Source organism: Aulonocara sp. 'chitande type north' Nkhata Bay, linkage group LG5 (genome assembly GCF_057382095.1).
Source record: "Aulonocara sp. 'chitande type north' Nkhata Bay isolate Kocher_YH1m ecotype deep benthic linkage group LG5, A_spYH_male_GT1.1, whole genome shotgun sequence".
Classification (NCBI taxonomy): Eukaryota; Metazoa; Chordata; class Actinopteri; order Cichliformes; family Cichlidae; genus Aulonocara; species Aulonocara sp. 'chitande type north' Nkhata Bay.
This window is the reverse complement of record NC_141348.1, coordinates 21,781,178-21,801,058: the sequence shown is the minus strand read 5'-3', so window position 1 is coordinate 21,801,058 and position 19,881 is coordinate 21,781,178. Positions and strand designations below refer to the sequence as shown.

At 39.8% G+C, this 19,881-nt stretch overlaps 1 protein-coding gene across 1 annotated transcript; it reads left to right on the top strand.

Moving 5' to 3' along the window:
• The first annotated feature begins 305 nt into the window (after positions 1-305).
• On the top strand, positions 306-19,467 carry kdm5ba (lysine demethylase 5Ba). The gene is made up of 27 exons (XM_086292076.1): positions 306-1,060; positions 5,071-5,148; positions 5,513-5,635; positions 6,482-6,652; positions 8,628-8,753; positions 9,434-9,527; positions 9,653-9,759; positions 9,869-10,027; positions 10,166-10,285; positions 11,386-11,544; positions 11,874-12,055; positions 12,339-12,501; positions 12,682-12,801; positions 12,981-13,175; positions 13,417-13,598; positions 13,959-14,083; positions 14,184-14,334; positions 14,661-14,781; positions 14,976-15,331; positions 15,775-15,913; positions 15,996-16,175; positions 16,322-16,480; positions 16,985-17,404; positions 17,568-17,658; positions 17,749-17,933; positions 18,021-18,284; positions 18,403-19,467. Exons 1-27 carry the CDS (start codon positions 908-910, stop codon positions 18,538-18,540), a joined length of 4,461 nt encoding a protein of 1,486 aa, XP_086148202.1. The 5' UTR covers positions 306-907; the 3' UTR covers positions 18,541-19,467.
• Positions 19,468-19,881: the final 414 nt, after the last annotated feature.

The following is a 19,881-nucleotide window of genomic DNA, read 5'->3' as shown; positions in this document are numbered from 1 at the left end:
AGTAGCCTTTCAGAGCCAAAGGCTACTCTTTGTGAAGTTAGATGTTTAAAGCAATTGTAGCACACCCAACAAGCTATCGATAGCATAAAAATAATATATCGTATAATTATTATTGTTATTATAAATTTGGCGTCAAACAAATGAAAATGTTTATTTTAAAAACACAAACGGCTGAACTATCAACATATGACTCCTCTCTGCCAATCAACGAGCTTCTCTAGACCATTTAAAAACAAAGTGCCGGTCAGCGCGCAAAGATCTTCAAGGTGAGTTCGATTAGTAAGCACCGGGTAATGTCTGCTAGTCTTTCGCCTTAGCCGGGCGGAGTGAGGCTTCTATCTTTATTTGAGAAGGGGAGAACAGGAGCATTGTCTCACCACAGGGTGAGATAACCAAACGCACCAAACAAGGGAGCAATCATCTGTGAGGAAACCACTGAGCCAATAAGCTATATAGTCCTAAACTGTTCGCTACTAAAGTATTAACTACAGTGTATTTTTAAAAACGCTGTGAAAACTGAAATAAAGTTACTCCATCTTACCACAGATTTGCAGCCATGTAAGTCCTTTGTGTTACGAAAGCACACCTTAAATTGGTGTAATAAAATGTCAGTTTAGACACAGTCCGTTTTTTACTTCTATCTCGGTAGCAAAAGTGCATGTTTGCGCACGAAAACGGCGCAAAAATGACGTTAGCCTAAATAATTCGTGGGTGTCTATTTGTCGAAGCGGACGTGTACTTCCCCTCGCTGTCAGAGCTCGTCTCCAACTAGATAATTCGTCTTTGAGTTCAATGAGTGGAGAGTGGACATGAACTGAAAGACTGGACATCAAAGCAAGCACAGACGGCTTGGAACCCCCCTTTTTTTAAAAAATATTTCAGCTGGAGTCATAACGAAGATGCAACGATGACTCAGCCGCAGGTGAATGAGTTCATTCCTCCTCCCGAGTGCCCTGTTTTTGAGCCCAGCTGGGAGGAATTTGCCGACCCTTTTGCGTACATCAACAAAATACGACCAATTGCAGAGAAAACTGGTATCTGCAAGATCCGACCACCGCCGGTGAGTAATTCTTTTATTTTTTACAATTATTCGTGGTGTTTGCACGGTGTGCTGGCCTCTGCCGCTGTGGCTAATTTAGAAGGCAAAGTTGTGTTTTTAAGACAGGTTTCAACATGGCGGATTGCGCCTGCGAGTAAGAATAGTGAGCTAGCCCGAGCTGGACTGTGTTGTGTTTGTAACGGCAATGGGAAGCTCTCAGACACATGCCATTCAAGAGGAAACCTGTGTCCTGGTCGGGTTTAGTCGTAAAAACAAACCAGCCTGGATTCATGATAGAGGGTCGCCCAACTTAAAGAGCGCTATAAAAAAATAATTCAAACGCAAAAGTTTGCCTGTACGCAAAATATGATGCAAATTGTTTACGTTAGCGCAGAATGAAGTGCTTCCTGGAGTCTGCGCACGGAAATGGCTCGCCTAGACTTGACCTACTAATAATTTAACAACCATTTCTGCGCACTTGGTTAAATGTAAAGTCCAAGTATCTGAGCAGGATTTGACGGATTTAGACAGGGTGAATTAACCTGACTAGCATCAGTCGGGGCCCGTTTAAAGCCGCAGTTTTCTGACATCTCACGCTGGCTAACGTACGTGCTCGGTGGCCAACTGTTTATGGAGAAAAGGGTCGTAGAAACACGGCACTCAGTGGGGGACACTGTTTCTCTCTTTCATCGTAGTTTTATCAACTTTATCCACTCAAATTACGGTTATTCTCGACTGCTACTAGCGTTAGTTTATTAACCAGATAGTTTTATACTTGCTGGCTAATCTTTATTTCGCTATTATGGAAGCAAATCCAGGGCTATTTTTTAATAATAATTCTAATTGGACGATTAGCCTGGCGTAATCTACACCTCTCTAACGTCTCAGGGGTCAAATATCAAAGTCTGTAAGGAAATACTGACAATAAAATGGCTTTCCCCCCCTTAAATATCTTAGAGCTAACATAATGCAAAAATAATGTCCCATTGACCTTATTTCTGAGACATGTGACAGTAGTGGGCATATATTTTATTCAAGGGTGTGTCCATGCGTTAAAAGGGTAGATTGAACTGATTTTTTTTCTTTCTTTTTTTTTTTTTTTTAAATATGCCTGACGTAATTTTTTCCAGGTATTCTCTATGTCAACTTAAAAAGATAAAATATATATTTATTTTTTGCAAGGTCCTTGACATGGGTGGAAATGTTTTAACATGTGTGCATGCGTCTAAAGCAGAAATCAGGAAGCATGAAAAAAAGGAGAAAAAAAAAAAGCTTATTTTGCACACTTTAACCCGTTGGGTATGAGTACAAGGGATTGAATTGTCATCAAAAGCGGATGGGTGGGGTGACTGCTTTCAGTGTTTGCTGGGTAAATGGCTGAAATGCACAGCTCATGTAAACAAAAGAAGCCAGTGGGATAAATGTGAGCAAAGATTAGCTGCTGATAGTAGTTGGATTGATATTCGAGATCTGTTTGTGCTGTCTAAACTATGATTTACATTTCACAATTATAAGTCAGCACCAGCAGTTTATTCTGGAATGTTTTGATCAAAATGTGGCTCAGGCAGACCAATAAATAATCTTAAATCCTTGAAGTGATGGAAACTGGGCTCTTGAGCTGGGTTTTCTACCAGGACAAATTTATAAGTTTGTAATTTTAATGTGTTTTTAAAAAAAAAAAAAACTGTTATTAATGTCTATTTGTGAAGAGAGAGATCCTGGAGTTTTATTTTTTGTCTGCAAATTGTGTGTGCAAATGGTGTATACAATCCAGAGATTATAGATTGGCTCTTATTTGAGAGCCCTGTTTCTTTGTTTCATTATTCTCTTTTAACCCTTTCCCATGTACAAACGGTTCAGACAATGTTTGAAAAAGGAAGTAAACACTGCACCACAACCTGTTTTCGATCAGTGATTTTTATTTGGTGCACGGTATACAGGTAGAGTTTCCTTCAGGGTTTTACATGGATCACATTTTGACTATAGAGGTTAGCGCACATGCAGATGATTTTCGGGGACATTGCCAGGCCTGTTTGTGGTTAATTTCTCACAATTGTATTTGTCATTTTGGATTGAGATTGGAGGGCCTGAGTCATGTAGAGACCAGAATTTGTGCTTGCAGTCTTAACTACCATGGTCAGACTTGTGGAGGATGGTCAGTAAAACAGAGCACATTTCTATTTGTTTTCAAAAATGATTGTTTTGCTTTGGTCCCACAACATTTGTTAGACTAATCCAACAATAAGGTGGTGTTAATGCAGCTGTTGTTATCTCTTCTCTGGCCAGCATTTCATTTCAGCATTTCACTCATTGTCCAGGCCCAGTAAATCTTGACTGTGACATTTTAAAGAGCCTCTGGTAACGCTGCACACAGTAGGCAGTCAGCCTTAACAGTAAATGTTTGTGTTCATTTTTAAGAAATGTTGCAATAGTTGAAGATTGAAACACATCAGGAGCGTTAGACTAATTTGCAGGTCTCATTATCAGCCTGTATATGTAAATTTGCCACATTTCCTTCTCATTACAGTACTGTTTCAGTTGGTTTGGCATGTAAATGTAGTCGTCTTAAAAGAGAAAACGGACCTGTTTTGTTTTTTGTTTTTTTAAGTAAAAATGGCTCCCCTTTTTGTATACTTATCACAGGTTAGGATGTTATCACAAATGACTAAAAGTTACAAAATCATAATCTATTGATATTGGATCCTACAGTGCAAACATTGCTGTTTACAGCATCTGTTCATCTATTTTCCATCAGTATTAATAATATTTAGACGATTCAAAAAATGCTAACAATGCCATTGAAACATTAAAGAAAATGTAACCTGCATGTTTTGTTTAGTTTTGAATAACAATGATAATTTTCTACCCGAATGCTTCATGTTCTGACTCTAAGAATCCCACAGACTGAACATTTTGGCCTTTTTGACTCCAGAATAGACAAAACAGTACATTGGAAGACGTCACTTTAGGCACAGAAAGTTTAATGGATACATGTTCACAATGTGGAAACTCTATCGACTAAACATTAGTCAATAATAAAAGGCACAATGCAACAACAAATAACTGAGAGAAGCTGTGGCTGCAGATTTATTGGGAGGTTTCTGTATAGTTGTTTTTATGAGTGCTTGTTACGCTATAGAAGAACAAATGTGAAACCTGAAAAGCTTATCTCCACAATAAACTTTTTTTTTCTTTTTTTTTCTTTTTTTTTTTTTGTTTACTGTTCTTTGTTCTTAGGAAGCAGTTGAGACTGTCCTTTAACTGTATGACAGCATTTACCATTATCGGTTTGATAATATGTGAGAATAACACAGTTATAATAACACTGTTTTGTATCACACATTGAACTGTACAAAATTGAGATCATTTTCCTGAATCTTGAACTTGCACTTACAACTAGTCGTACAGGAAGTTGTGCAGTATAGCATGGTTAGTGTTTTAGTTTGTAAGACAGTTGTTTTGCTCAGTTGCTTCGCATGCGGTTAGACATCGAAGTGAAGTTTGTGTTTTTAAGTGAAAGTGGGGACAGGTTCTGTTAAATAACAGCTAATTAGCAGAAATAAAGAGAACCTATGTTTGACAAATTTACTACCTTTTTGTCATATTTACACTCATTATATTTAATAGCATTAAAATGTTGACTTTTCTGAAACAATGGCTTACTGTTTCTCATTATGCAATTGTCTTTGCCTCATTCTTATGTGCCAAGCTGCAGTACTCGCATCTTATTTTCAGGTATTGAAATTGAAGTATTTACATGGAGCTCAGATGGGTATAAAGCCTGAAAGACTAAAGCCTAATTAATTTGGTAACATCAGCTTTTTCCTCTATGTTGGTTCATTTGAGTGTAATGATGATGATTACTGCAAGTAGACTTGGAATCTTGCTGTATATGATGATACCGCTGAAACTGAAAAATGTGCAAACAAAAGCATGTTTCAGTGAGTCTAATCGTCACAGCTTTAGTCTAATCTTGCTTAAAATGGTCTGTCTTTTTATTTTGTTTTTTGTTTTTCCTTTACTCATTTCAGGATTGGCAGCCACCGTTTGCTTGTGATGTCGACAGACTTAAATTCACACCGCGAATACAACGGCTCAATGAGCTTGAGGTACATTTGTCATCTTTATATATTTACAAAATCCAGTTTTGCTCATCTCTTGTATTCAGGTATTGCCTCACTCGCTGTGCTTTTGTTCATTGTCCTTCAAAAAAAAAAAAAAATGGCAGCATCGTCAAAATATCTGATTCACTATCATGTCATGGTGAGCCGTGAAAAGACTGCAGACATATTTCCCTCTTTTAAAAAATGTTAATACTAGTAGGAGAGAATCAAAAAGATAGTAACTCAGTCATTTTGTTTCTTTATTTTTTGTACTCTTCTTTTTGGAGCACTTAGTACTTCTCAGGTTATTTTCTTACAACTCCAATGCTTATTGTTTGAGGAGCTAAACAATTTTTCTTTTTTCCTTAAGGCTCAGACCAGAGTTAAACTCAACTTCCTGGATCAAATAGCAAAATTCTGGGAGCTACAAGGATGCAAACTGAAAATTCCTCAAGTGGAAAGAAAGATTCTGGATCTGTACCAACTGAATAAGGTGTGAAAATCCCCACTAGTGCTACAGTTATGAATCTAAGAGGGTGATCATGAATACGTTACAACTGAATTACAATTGATTTTTATGACTTGTGAATCAGCAGATGGGTGACAAATTAAAGGAAAAACCTGAACATTTAAGTACTACAGTGAGGAGCTGTGAGGCTAAGTATAAGAGGAGGGGGGGATCATTTAGCTCAGTGGCCTCAAACTAGGGTTTGTGAGCCACAGATTGGGTAATTACATTAACACGTTATGGTACCTGGCATGTAGTGGCACGTAAATGCATCATCTGCAGTTGAGCTAATTAGCACAATGGAAAAATATTTAAGTCAGTTCACATTACTAAGTAATACAAAAGCCAAACCAGCTAAAATTAGAAAGTATGACAACATTTACCTCGATCTTGGCTTTATCGAGAATGGCAATGGAAGACCAAAATGTGTTGTTTGTCTTCGAGTGTTAGTAAATGAAGCCAGCCAACCTAAAGCGGCATCTCATCACAAAGCACCCAGAGTTTTATCAGCATGAGGATTTTAAAGGGGTTCTTAAAATTTTTTTACACCCCTATAAGGGTGCTTAGTTAATCTGATTTAACTAAGATTGTTTGGTTTCACTTGTCCTGGTGAAAGTAACACCCTCAATAGTGGCTTAGACTCCAATCTGAGCTGGGAAAAACCTGCACCCCAGCTGGGAGCAGAGACTTGGAAAATGATTTTCCTACTAAGACAATTCATCTCCATTATTTATTTTTTTAAATTTGTCACTTGTCAGTACAACAACTTTCTACACCAGTGAACTTGCCTTACTTGATATTTAATTTATTATTTCACTTATTTCACGCAAGTTGGTGAACGAAGAGGGTGGTTTTGATGCAGTCTGCAGAGAACGCCGCTGGACTAAGATTTCCGTCAAGATGGGCTTTGCTCCAGGAAAGGCTATTGGCTCCCATCTGCGGGCACACTATGAGCGAATCCTCTACCCATATAACCTTTTCCAGACTGGAGCCAATCTCCCTGTACGTACTCTCACCTGTTTTCTTTTTACAGAGTAACAGTAGGCAGTCTGGTTCACAGCTGGCTGGATGTTTATTGGAAGACTCTGCAATCCATTAGTTTCTTCTAAGATGTACACAGGAGATGAACTCAGGAGCAATGACCGGGGACTGCTTGTTTGCAGGCTAAATGCACATGAAATTATTGGTTGGATTATAATGACAGAAAAATAATTATTTTAATGGAATAAATGTGGAATATGATGGAAACAACAGCCTGGTCTTAAGCACTTTAGTGTCTTATTGAGTCTTCTCACCCACAGTGATACTGTGCACAGTTATCAAAGAGTAACGGGGGGGTTTATTTTGTGATTTTTATTTTTTTATTTTTTTAATTAATTTATTTATTTTGTGCTTCAGAGGTTAGATCAACCAGAAGCCTGTAGTACAAAGCAGGCATGTGAAAGTAACTCCAGGGTTAACCCTGGGTTTTCAAAATTGCAATAGCAGTTCAATTCTTGCTGGAGTACATCTCCATGGTAACTTATACTGCAGACCTAACTGCCTCCTGAGTAAGCTATGTTCTAGTTTAGAGGTCAGCAGGTGTGAAATCTACACTTAGTGACTGATCAAATCTCTGGAAAATGGCGTCACAATTCCCAGAAGATTCCACACGGAATCAGTGTGGATGGTCTAAAGAACAGGGCACCTATTTGTGCTTGTTGACCTTATATAAAATTTGCAAGTAGAGTAATTCTACATGTGAACGATGTCTCTATATTTAATCCTTACACTCATATTGTCAAATACCACTGCAGCTGATGGATTGAAAAGGAAAACTATCATAAGCACATCTAAACATTAATTTAATGGAACAACAATTATATTAACTGTCAGACACTCCCACGTCTTAATAATACAGCTGTGATACTAAGAAGGTTGTTAACTTGCAGTGTCAGCATTTTTGCCAGCTTTCCTTCCTGGTTTTAAATAGGCTAAACTTTATTAATGTAGTAGACCTTTTCCAGTCTCACTGGCCAAAGAGCTTTTCGGTGCTTATCCTGTTACAGACATTCGTACCACTTATTTGTAATATACTTTAAGCTTGTTTTATGTGTTAATTCTCCATATTTTTCTAATAGATTTAGCTTTCTTTGTAAAGCCAGCCATTCAGCCAGTGGACCTGTCCATGTTTGTTACTGGTCAGATGCCATTAATGTCACCTCTTTCATGTTAATGTGCTGGTAGCTAGATTGGGGGAAACCCTGGGTTATACTTACTGAGTTATGCGCTCAGCTTCATGTGACCACGTAACCTGATTGTTGATCTTAGGGTAAGTGAAACCAGATAACAGACAGGACATCCTGGTTATGTTAAATTGGCCTTGTAGTACAGACCTCAGGACTACAAAGCATGTAGTACTGTTGCTTAACCTTCATCCAGTACACACCAAAAACGGTGCAGTTCAGTCTCTTGACAGTGTCTTGAAAGCAAATGAGTATGAAGGAATTTTATTTGCACTTGATGTGCTTTTATTGTAAAAGTTTCCACCATGTAAATTCAAGTGTTTTATGACCTTCCATTATGCACACACCAAAATAAGGTATTGTCAGAGTGACTTTTCCAGTGTAAGAAAGACTGATTTTATCAAACACAAATTCCTAAAAGTTAAAACTGACAGTAAAAATTCACTGGGAACAAATTTAGTTGCAGGTATCTTGCAAGTTTGACTTAAACTTTGAGATCTGTTGACAGATCTACACTCTGACTGACATTTCTTTTTTTGATGTCTTTAAATAGAAGCATCACAGCGGTAAAACTTTTGACTTTTTGAAACTCATATACTCAATTCTGGTACTTTCAAATGTTGACAACCATGTTTGAATGTAGAGATCCTCAGATATTTGATAATTAAATCGTTGCCAGTTTTTAATCTTTTTTGGGGGGGGGGCAGGGGGTTCTGTGTGTTTAATTTGGTGTCATTCACTTCTTCCTACAGGCAGCCACCTTGACCAATGACACTAAAGATAAGGAGTACACCCCTCACGACCTGCCGCAGCGCCAATCTGTCCAGCCCCAGGAGACCTGCAGCATTGCTCGCCGAGCCAAACGAATGAGATCTGAGGTGAGTCTGTCATCTTTGACATTTCCCTCTGAATCATAACTTCTTTGTGTTATGGATTTTACTCTGAAATTCTTAAAACTCTATTTAATTGTTAGGCTTTGATTAACTCATTTTCACCTATAAGGTCAGGTCAATAATTGTTACTGGCTGCTGGCAGTAGAGTTCGTTCTCCAGATTTGTGGTTACTTTAAACAACGATGGCCTCCTTTAACCATCTGATCTCCAGCGAAGCTAATTGATGCCTTTGAAGCAGGCAAAGGCTATAAAAAGGTAGTTTACACTGACTGTAATGGAGGATAAAGGAACTGTGAAAGTTGCAGCAAAACAGCAGGAACCAGAAAACCACATGTCTGCTGGGCATTTAGGCAAAACACAACTCCCTGTTGACTGCAGAAGAACTGCAGGAAGGCTTAGCTGACGCATGAGTAGTGGGCACTGTTCCAGTGTGCAGCATTCTTAATGACTCTGCTGCATGCGTTTTTTTTTTTTTTTGTTTTGTTTTTTTTAATTTATTATTAATTTTTTAAAAATAAAGTGTTGTGCATTTGTCTTGACAGGCTTTTGTTTCAGCTCTAAAACAAGATGTTTCTATGTCTTGTCATTATGACAGCATTTTACTAGTTATATTCCCACATTAGTTTTGAAAGTACAGCTGACTCTGTTTCTGACTCTTGCTGCAGAGGGGCTATGTCAAAAGTGAACCCAGAGAAGTTCGTGAGACTCGTCCCAACCTGAGGAGGAGGATGGGAACATTTGTTGCCAAGCCAGAACCTGGTAAGAAAAATAAACCTGACCTGTACTGATATATTTATAAATAGAAATAATTGGTTTGTGTAATGGGTCTGAGTGTTATTGGGGACTCCTGAAGCCTCCAATCAATCTTCGTCCTTGTCTTTCAGTGAGAATGGCAGTCACTGAGGTGAAAAAGGAGCCCATTGATCACAAGGATACAACTGAATATGAAGAAACTGTATTAGATAAAATTATCAAACCTCCAGTGAATAAAGTAAATGTTTCCCTATGTACTAAATTTATTGGCCAACTACTTTTTGTTACATGATTCAATGGATCTATTTTGTACACAGTACATCCTCATAAGTGTTCTGTCTCATCAGGTGGACCACTACATGTGTCTGGTGTGTGGCAGTGGAAGCGCTGAGGACCGCCTGCTATTATGCGACGGCTGCGATGACAGCTATCACATCTTCTGTCTCATCCCTCCGCTCCACGATGTTCCCAGAGGCGACTGGAGATGCCCCAGGTGCCTGGTTGAGGTGAGCTATACCTCCTGCCCCCTCAGGAAGCTCAAGTCACCGTGAACTGGAGTGTAGTCTCCCATCTGACATGTACAATTATAGTATAATCCCAAGTGGCTTGTTTTAACTTCATATACAATCTTTTGGTTTTGACAGGAATGTGGCAAACCAGCTGTTGCATTTGGCTTTGAGCAGGCCAGCAGGAGCTACACCCTCCAAACTTTTGGAGACATGGCTGACTCCTTCAAGTCTGATTATTTCAATATGCCAGTTCATGTGAGTTTTCATCACACATACACTGAGTAGCCTTTAGTCTGTTTTGTTGATACTTGCAGTTCATTTTAGTCAAAAGTAAAGTCTTTAAGTTCCAGTTTCTTGTTTCTGTTTATTGATGTCAGCAGCTTAATAGTTTAGAAATGTAAGCGTGAAGGTTCTCTATATACAACAAAAACGGGCTAAATGGACACTCTCTGAATAATTCCTCTTTTTCAAACCATTCTCTATAAACAGAGGTGGTTTTGTGGGGAAGATTTCAGCACATGAAATCCTCAAACCAGTCAGACTGGCACCTACAACCACACATGTTCAGTGTCATTTAAATCACCTTTCTTCCTCATTTGCGATACTCATTTGTGATAGCTGCTGCCATGTGATTGGCTAATTAGACACCTGCATTAATAAGCAGTTGACCAGACCTATCTAATGAATTGGCCAATGACTTTATGCTATAATAATGTCTTTTAACCAACGATCAACATAAATGAGAATTTCATCATATTTTTCAGCTCAAACATATGAGCACTAATATGAAACACATACTAGATTAAGTTATTACTAAGTACAATTATGATAAGTTGGGGAAGTGGAAGGAATTTATTTAAATTTATTTCACTATTCAGAAATTTTAAACACACACATACAGGCCATGATAGAAATAGAATAACAACAATCAGAAGTGAAAACAAAACAAATTGAGAAATTCTTTAATATGCTCCAGTTTGCTGCTTTTTTTTTTTTTTTTTTTTTTTTTAACCACGTTGTAAGCAACTTTGAGTATTTCTTACATTTCTTACCAGAAGTGATGTAAATCTAGTTTTCCCACAACTTTATTTATTTATGCTATTGAATGTCCTCCAAATGTGACAGCTTGCACAATCAAAACAGAGGCTGCACTGGCTCTTACTAACTGCTTTGTGCGCAACACCATAACAATGTACAAAATGAAAGTATTCCAGTGCACGAAAGTGCCGTTTTCATCATAAACCAGTTTTTTTTGGTTTTTTTAAAAAAAACAAGGAAAACGGCCCTGGATTCCATTATGATTATAAATGCTTTAATATAAATCCTTCATTTATTTTTTTCTTAATTCTATTAAGATGGTGCCTACTGAGCTGGTGGAGAAGGAGTTCTGGCGTCTAGTGAGTACCATCGAGGAGGATGTGACTGTGGAGTATGGAGCAGACATCGCCTCCAAGGAGTTTGGGAGTGGTTTTCCCGTGAGAAACGGCCATTTTGAAGTTTCTCCTGAGGATGAGGTACAAATTGTCTGTCATGGGAATGTATTGTGCCTTCTCTCTGTGAAAATGCTTTGTCTCCTTTTGTTTTCTTTAAAGCATTAAATATCAATAAACAATAGAAAAAAATATATAGTTGTCTATATAAGACTAATATTTTTATGTATATTAATGTTTTTAATTTCTCAAAGCATGGTAACTTTTACAGCTGAATTATCACCAAAAGTGGTGTTAGATTTCTGGCAGGCAACAGTAAAAATAAGCGTGACTGATGTTTGCAGTCGCATATTAAAAGTTTTCTGGGCTATATCTGAGTGAGTGGAGTATTTAGACCTGTGTCTTACCCGCAGCATTACCTGACCAGCGGCTGGAACTTGAACAATATGCCAGTCCTCGATGCCTCGGTGCTGACTCACATTACAGCCGACATCTGTGGCATGAAGGTACCCTGGCTGTACGTGGGCATGTGTTTTTCCTCTTTCTGCTGGCACATCGAGGACCACTGGAGCTACTCCATAAACTATCTTCACTGGTACAGTGGACTTTTTAACTCTATTGTGTAACTGTGATGATGATGATTTTTAATTTGGGAGTTTGGATTTTTTTTTTTTTTTTTTTTTAACTCTAAAAGCAGTTTTGTGTGTGTGTACATTAGAAACTCATCTCATCTGAACTTCAAAATCAAGGAAAAACCAAACGGACAGGAGCGTGTCACTCCATTGTGAAACTTATTTATAATGCATAAAACTGTGTTACATGCGGGGTTACCGTGATTGGGGTTTTTTTGTTACTAAGAGGTTTGTCCACATGTGCAGGGGTGAGCCTAAGACGTGGTATGGGGCTCCTGGTTATGCTGCAGAGCACCTCGAAGCGGTCATGAAGAAACTAGCTCCTGAGCTGTTTGAGTCTCAGCCAGACCTCCTTCATCAGCTGGTCACCATCATGAATCCCAACACGCTGATGAACAACGGCGTCCCGGTAAATAAAAACAGTGAAGACAAATTTGCGCATACATGATTTTCTCACACAATTATGGAAATCAAATTAAAAAGATTTAAATGTCAACATTGTTTAAACTGTTTTACTCATTTGTTTTGAGATTGAATTCATTTTAAAACGACTTCATGGAACATTTCTTTCTTGTATTTTCACCTGTAGATTTATCGCACCAACCAGTGTGCAGGTGAGTTCGTCATCACTTTCCCCAGAGCTTACCACAGTGGATTCAACCAGGGTTTCAACTTTGCTGAAGCGGTCAACTTCTGCACAATGGACTGGGTAAGAAATGTTTTATTATGTATCACATAATACTATACTTAGTTTTCAGTTTGTTTCACTAAGCTTAATCCAGGATTAGACCCTAAACAGAAGCTTGTTGTTACTAATATTACTGTTTTGGCGCCACATGATTGACTCATTCCTCTTGAACACCCCTTGATCTCCATGTTTTCTGATAGATGCCCTTTGGCCGTGGCTGTGTGGCTCACTATCGTCAGCTGAACAGATACTGCGTCTTCTCCCACGATGAGATGGTTTGCAACATGGCCATTAAAGCTGACACGATAGATGTCAACCTGGCCGCCACTCTGCATGAGGATATGGTTATCATGATCCAACAGGAGAAGGAACTACGAGAGAAAATCACTAAAAAGGTGAGGAGCTTCATCCTCAGTATCCAGTGTTTTTAAACATGCACATTACAACCATCAAAAAAGAAGCACAAAATAACAGATTTCATCTATCAGACTGAAATAAGGGAGAACTTAAAATTTTTAAAGATGTTTGTCACAATATAAGTTTCCACTCGAGAGATCTTGTTTTTTAGGTACACATATGTCACATTTGGCTCCTCTGTCTCTTGTGCTGCTCTAACGACTGAATCTGTGTCCCCAGGGTGTGATGCAGTCTCGACAGGTTGATTATGAGGTGCTCCCAGACGAGGCGCGGCAGTGTTTCAAGTGTCTGACCACCTGTTACCTGTCTGGCATCACCTGTGCCTGCAGTCCTGACAAGATGGTTTGCCTGTACCACACCCAGAACCTCTGCTCTTGTCCTCCTATCAACCTCACACTCCAGTAAGTAATTAATCAGAGGAACACTGCATACTCATTTTCATATTCATTTCTCTTCTCATGTACTGTCACAGCTGTGTGGCCTACTTTAAATGTTACGTGAAGTAAAAGTTGGAGCAAATTTTCCCTGAAAGCAAAAACATAAAAAATTAAGCACTGTTTCACAAAAAAAGTAACTTATACTTTCACCAACTACTAGTCAACCTACAAATATTAAGCTGTGCAAGGCCAGCCTGCCTTTTTTATAAAGACAAGGTTTGGAGCTTGCAATGTTTGGCAGAGGCGATTATGACTTTCTGCTGAAAACTGACATGGCAGTTATCAGTTTATTCACCAAGTTTTGTTTTTCTTTTTTTCGTCCAGTTACAAGTTTACACTGGATGAGTTGTACCCATTGATGGCATCTGTGAAGCTGCGTGCCAATTCATATAAAGACTGGGTGTCTAATGTCCAGGACATTGTGGAAAACAAAGGAACCAAGAAAAAAGGTGCCACCACAGTGATGCACTTTCTGTAATCTCAGCGAGTTACTCAAATGTTAACGTGTAGTTTGGACTCTTCTAAGGAACTCTTGTTTTTCCTGGTTAGGGTTGGAGGATCTTCACATCCTGGTAGAGCAAGCGGAAACAAAGGCGTTTCCTCAAAGCAGCCTCCTGGATCAGCTGCGTACAATTGCCTCAGAGGCCGATAAAGTTTCTGTGACGGCACAGCAGCTTCTCAACGGGAAGAGGCAGACGAGGTACTGAAATCTGATTTGAAATGTTCCACGCTGCTCGTGGCTCCATCTTTAGTTCTGTGAAACGGCCATGTTGATTCAGTTTCATATAAGGTCACACAAGATATTACACAATTATGTCATGTTCTTGTTATTTTCTGGAACAACCCGTTTTGTGGGACAGATTTCCAATTTGTGCTAGTGTGAGCTTACTCACATTTATGCAAATTGCTGTTGTTGAGCTTATCTGCTCGGCCGTTTTCTTTATTTTTTTTCTTCTTTTTTTTTTCTTTTTTTTTGCCAGTCAAAGTGCTAAGTGGTGTGTAAATCAGTTTTAATCTGTGTTTCAGGTACCGCTCTGGGGGAGGCAAGTCCCAAAGCCAGAATGAGTTAACTGTGGAGGAGCTGAGGTCATTTGTCAAACAACTGGACAGCCTGCCATGTAACATCCGACAGGCTCCTTTACTGAAGGTTTGTTTATTTAAAAAGTAAATACAATTTTTAATTGTATAAATTTAATTATTCCAAGCTATTAGTCTCTTGAGAAAATTGCTTCAACTTCAGTCCTTATGTGTCCAAGGTTTGGCAGTATCTCTAGACTTTAGATTTGTAAGGTGTGGCCGAGGTAATATTGCAACGTCATACCTGTTGGATGTGATCTACAGGATCTTTTGACTCGGGTGGATGACTTCCAGCAGCGCAGTGAATGCCTCCTTTCTGATGAGTCACCCAGCGCGCTGGAGCTGCAGGACCTGCTGGATGTGAGTCTGGGCCTGGACGTGGAACTGCCGCAGCTACCCCTTCTCAGAGAGAGACTGGAGCAGGCTCGATGGTTGGAGACCGTTCAGCAAGCCAGCAGTCGGCCGGACAGCTTGTGTCTGGACACGATGAGGAGGCTGATAGACCAGGGTGTGGGCCTGGCCCCTCACAGCTCTGTGGAGAGGGCCATGGCTCGTCTGCAGGAGTTGCTGACAGTGTCAGAGCAGTGGGAGGAGCGAGTGCTCAGTCTCCTGGAGGCCAGGTGAGATATGACGGTTCACATCTTCTTTCATGCTCACATCATGATGACAGAAGGCAGAAATGAAGAAAATCCAAGGTTATTGCAACTAATGAACTCTATGAAAATGCAGTAAAATTCACATTTTGTGTTGTGTGAAAGTGTAAAACCAGCTGAAAACTTCAGACGGAGTGAAATGTGCCACATCTGTAGAGCTGGGTCGTGGTGGATAAAAGTGGATTATGGTGCTGTGACAGGCAGGCGAACATTTTTCTTGTAAAACAAAGGGGGGCCTAGCAAAAAAAGTTTGGGAACCACTGGCTTAACCCATTAATAGATAAACATAAACCAAATACTACAAATGAGCTTATGGTCTTTCATTTTTAGAAATGTCTATTTTATTTCTTTATCACTTGTATAAAACCTAAACATCTACACTGTTTTCTAACCCTGACGCCTCTTCACAGGCCATATCAGGGCATAGAAACCCTTGTAGCTGCTCTGCAGGAAGTAGAAAACATCCCTGCTTATCTGCCCAACTGTCTGCAGCTGAAGGATGTCGTCACCAAGGCCAAAAAATGGCTCCATGAAGCTGAAACACTGCAGGTAAAAATCATACTTTATGCTTTCAGCACTTTAGTTTGAGTAATGGGTGAAACTGAATTATTAATCTTGTCTGTGCTTACAGCTTGGGGGACGTATTCCTGTGCTCGACATTCTCTCTGAGCTGGTTCTCAGAGCAGAGGGCATCCCAGTGAAGCTCGACCCGCTCAGTCGACTGGAGGCCCTTGTCAGTGATGTCAAGAGCTGGAAGGAGACGGCCGCAAAGACATTCCTATTGAAAAACTCCCCTTTCTCACTTCTAGAGGTAAATGCGTATGCAAATGTGGCTGACCAATTTAATCATTATGCATCAGTATGAAAATTTAGTGCCAGATATCACAAAACTACAAGTGTGGCAAATTACCTGAACTTGAAAAGCGCCTCTAATAGAATTTGTCATCATGTTTTCAGGTCCTCTGCCCAAGGTGTGACATCGGATCTGCACATCAGAAGTCAAAATCTAAAAAAGTGAAAGAAGCTCCACAGATCATTAAAAAGACTTTAACAAAACTGGACTCTTTGTGTGATGTAGAGAGAGCTCTCTCTGAGAGTAAGGACTCTGCCTCTGCTGTAAGTATGGCTGCATCAAATTTTCTTTTTCTCTGGTAACTTTTTCAGTATAGTTAGGACTAAAAACCAGCTCTTGTATAGTTTCCTTTACTCCAGAATCCTTCTTTGTTAAGAAGTGCTGTTTTTTTTTTTTTTGTTTTTTTGTTTTCTTTTTAACTTATAAACAGATAAAAACGAATCTTTTTATTTATTCACTTGTTCTTCTTTACTCTGTCAGTAAATATTGTCTATGAATGCCATTTCAACCATTTAACCTAGTATTAGAAGCAGTGACTCTGACTCTATCTTGGTCACCTTTAGTAGGTTAACCTAGCATTAAACAAGGTTTAGTAGGCACAAATCTGTGTAACGATGAGTGGAGGGTTCCTCAGAAAATGAATGGGGGGGGAAAAATATGATTTCCTTTATTAGAAGTCTCATCAGGGAAAGTTCATATATTAATAGAGACATTGGCATTAGGCTTCAGATTAGTTTTTAATTTCATCTAATTTTCTCTCCTCACAGATGACCACTCTCGCCGAGGTCCGACAGAGGGAGATGGAGATCTTACTGTCTCTGAGGTCTTCAAACGAGTCAAAGCTCCTTCCTGCTGAAAGCTGTTGTGCACTTAGTGTTTGTGTTTGCCAAAAGGCTCCCTCAGGAGCCATGATGCAGTGCGAGCTCTGTCGAGACATTTTCCACTGCGGGTGTGTTACAACAACCGCAGAACTTGAGTACGGTCAGGCCTGGCTGTGCCCGCTGTGCCAGCGGTCGAGAAAACCACCTCTGGACAAAGTCCTGCCCCTGCTGGCCTCCCTTCAGAGGATTCGGGTCCGCCTGCCAGAGGGCGACGCTCTGCGGTTCCTCATCGAGAGGACTGTGAGATGGCAGCACAGAGTCCAGCAAGCCTGCGCAGATGGAGTACTCGAGAACGTGTCAAAGATGGTCAGTGTCTTTTATTTTGTAAACATTGTTGTTGATTTAAGTTAAGCGTTTGTGGTCTGAATTATTGTGATTCACCATCAGGAGTCCCGTTTTCTAGACACCATCATGGAAACACTAGACACTGAGCATTTACAGTCACTGATGGCGTTTTTAATTGTTTCAGGTGAGAGTTGGACCTAGAGAGTCTTCACATTTGCCTCAGGAAAAAAATGGGTCAGCTTTTTATACAGAGCACAAGTCTGTTCCGCTCCACGGTAAGTGTCAAAGCTTTTTCATTTAAGCACTCTGTGCAGTTTCACTTTTCAGAGCAACTCTGATGCTCATTTTGTTTTAATTTTTCACAGGACTTAGTCCTGAGCTGGAGGAGCTGATGGTGGAGGGATTCCTGCTGCAGGTCACTCTGCCTGAGACGGAGCAGCTGTACAGATATCTACTCTACAAACTGGTCCCCCTGCCCTCACAGAGCCCTCCCTGTGGGAACAGCACAGAACAGGACCAGAAGTCTCCAAAAGGGAGCCCTCAACACAAGGTAACAGCTCCTACTAAGTGTCACACCAAATGCATTATGCCATAATGCTCTTGTTTGTTAAGTCCACTTTCCGTATGTTGTGCTTAGAATGGCGTGTCGAGCCTGAAAAAGGAGGCCGTGAACAGTCAGAGCAAGCGGACCAAGCGACGTAAGGACAGCTCCGATTCTCAGCACAGCGAGAAGGCCAAGAAGTGTCGCAAGAAAAAGCCCAAGAGAAGCAAAGAAAGGACCGAAGAATCGAAGAGAAGCGGTTCGCCCACGCACACGTCATCTGACCCTGCTCTTTCAGATTCAGAAGAGGACTACTCGCTGTGTGCTGCACCGTGGTGCAGAGAGCCAGAGGGTGATGAGGTGAGTTTCATTAGTCTGCTGCATTTACGCCAACTTATGTAAATACTTATGTGCCTGTATAGCTGAAGTTTAAGTGTACAAAGTGAAAATTTATTGTATCTCGTCTTGTCATTTTTAGGTAAACTGGGTCCAGTGTGACGGCAACTGCAATCAATGGTTTCACCAGATCTGCGTCGGCCTGTCTGCTGAGCGTGCGGAGAAGGAGGATTATGTTTGCATAAGCTGCACACAGCCAGAATACAGCAGAGCAGAATAAAGACCAAAAAGTCATGTTGAAGGATGAGCAGATTTACTGCAGATGCTGCAGCACTTAAGTGCACACCTGAACTCTGTGTGTCCTGCGGCTTCTCCCCTTTACCTTCTGGCTTGCCCTCAGTGAACATGGTGCTACTTCTTTTTCCCCAGAGTTACTAAAGACTTCTGTCACTGTTTTGTTTTGTTTGTCACATGGCTGGATTTTCAGCCAGTCAACTAATCCTTTCTGAAACTTTCCAAGACTCGATGCAGATGTGGTAACGTGTTTCAAGAACCAACAGCGCAGGGATTTTTCAACCAAAAAATGTCAGTTTGGCATTTTAGAACAGTTTGTTTTTCTTTTACATGCATCTGAACAATGTGAAACTTATCTTTTTTTTCTTGTAGATTAAATATTATTTATCTAAGCAATAGCTGAACAGATTAATTGAAGGTTCAGTTTTCACCTGAGCTATATTTGTGCGTAGAAAAACTTTGATAAAATGCCTTCCTAAAGCAAAAACCCTGAAGAATTCACTTTATGACCCTATGATACACAGTTCACTTCAAATTTGTGTACACGTCAAAACCGAAATGGATCAACGATCCTTTCACAAACCACTGACTTTGATATAAAGTCAGGTTTTCCTTCTGTGATGTCTGCAGAGGAAAGTAAAAGTCCTGGATCCCATATTCCTGCTGTTGGGTGAGACTCAATTAAAGCCACAAAGTAAGAATGAACTGTCCGACATCAAAGGAATGTACATGTTGTTTTTTGGGTGGATTTTCCCTTTATGGCTGAGGCTGATATATGTGTTGGACTTAGATTTAACACAGACTGTGTGATTTATTTTGCCACGGGTATATGACCTTTTTCCTGCTCCTTTGGGTAAATAATATAATTCATATGTTGCAGTTTGCATTATAAAATAAAACGTTTGTTCCTGTACGGCTGGACTCCTCAGTACTCGGCGTTGAATACCATGAAAGTTAGTTTGTGGATTTTCAGCTGTTTTTTGTTTGTTTTTTAAATTGTGTGTGTGTGTGTGTGTGTGTGTGTGTGTGTGTGTGTGTGTATTTTTTTTTCTTTTTTTTTTTTTCTTTTTTTTTTTCCCCCCCATCCATTTTGGAAGAGGAAAAGATGTTCAGTGATCCTCAAGTCGACAGGAAATTAACACAGGTCACAGGTAAACTGATCGCTTCAGAAACAGTCACTTCAACCTGTTGGGGAGACTTCAGAATTTATTTCGTCTCCTTTGCTTAATAACTGTGAGCTTGTAGCATACTTCATTCAATAGAAAACACAAACTTGAGTGGGGGGGGGCATTTATTTGTGATTGTTTAACAGACACAGGTATTCATT

Bases quoted from the DNA above. Each gene is read 5' to 3' on its own strand.
- kdm5ba (XM_086292076.1), top strand. From the start codon at position 908: ATGACTCAGCCGCAGGTGAATGAGTTCATTCCTCCTCCCGAGTGCCCT. The intron at 5,636-6,481 runs GTGTGAAAATCC...ATTTCACGCAAG, and splicing joins ATCTGTACCAACTGAATAAG to TTGGTGAACGAAGAGGGTGG. The intron at 10,028-10,165 runs GTGAGCTATACC...TGGTTTTGACAG, and splicing joins GCCCCAGGTGCCTGGTTGAG to GAATGTGGCAAACCAGCTGT.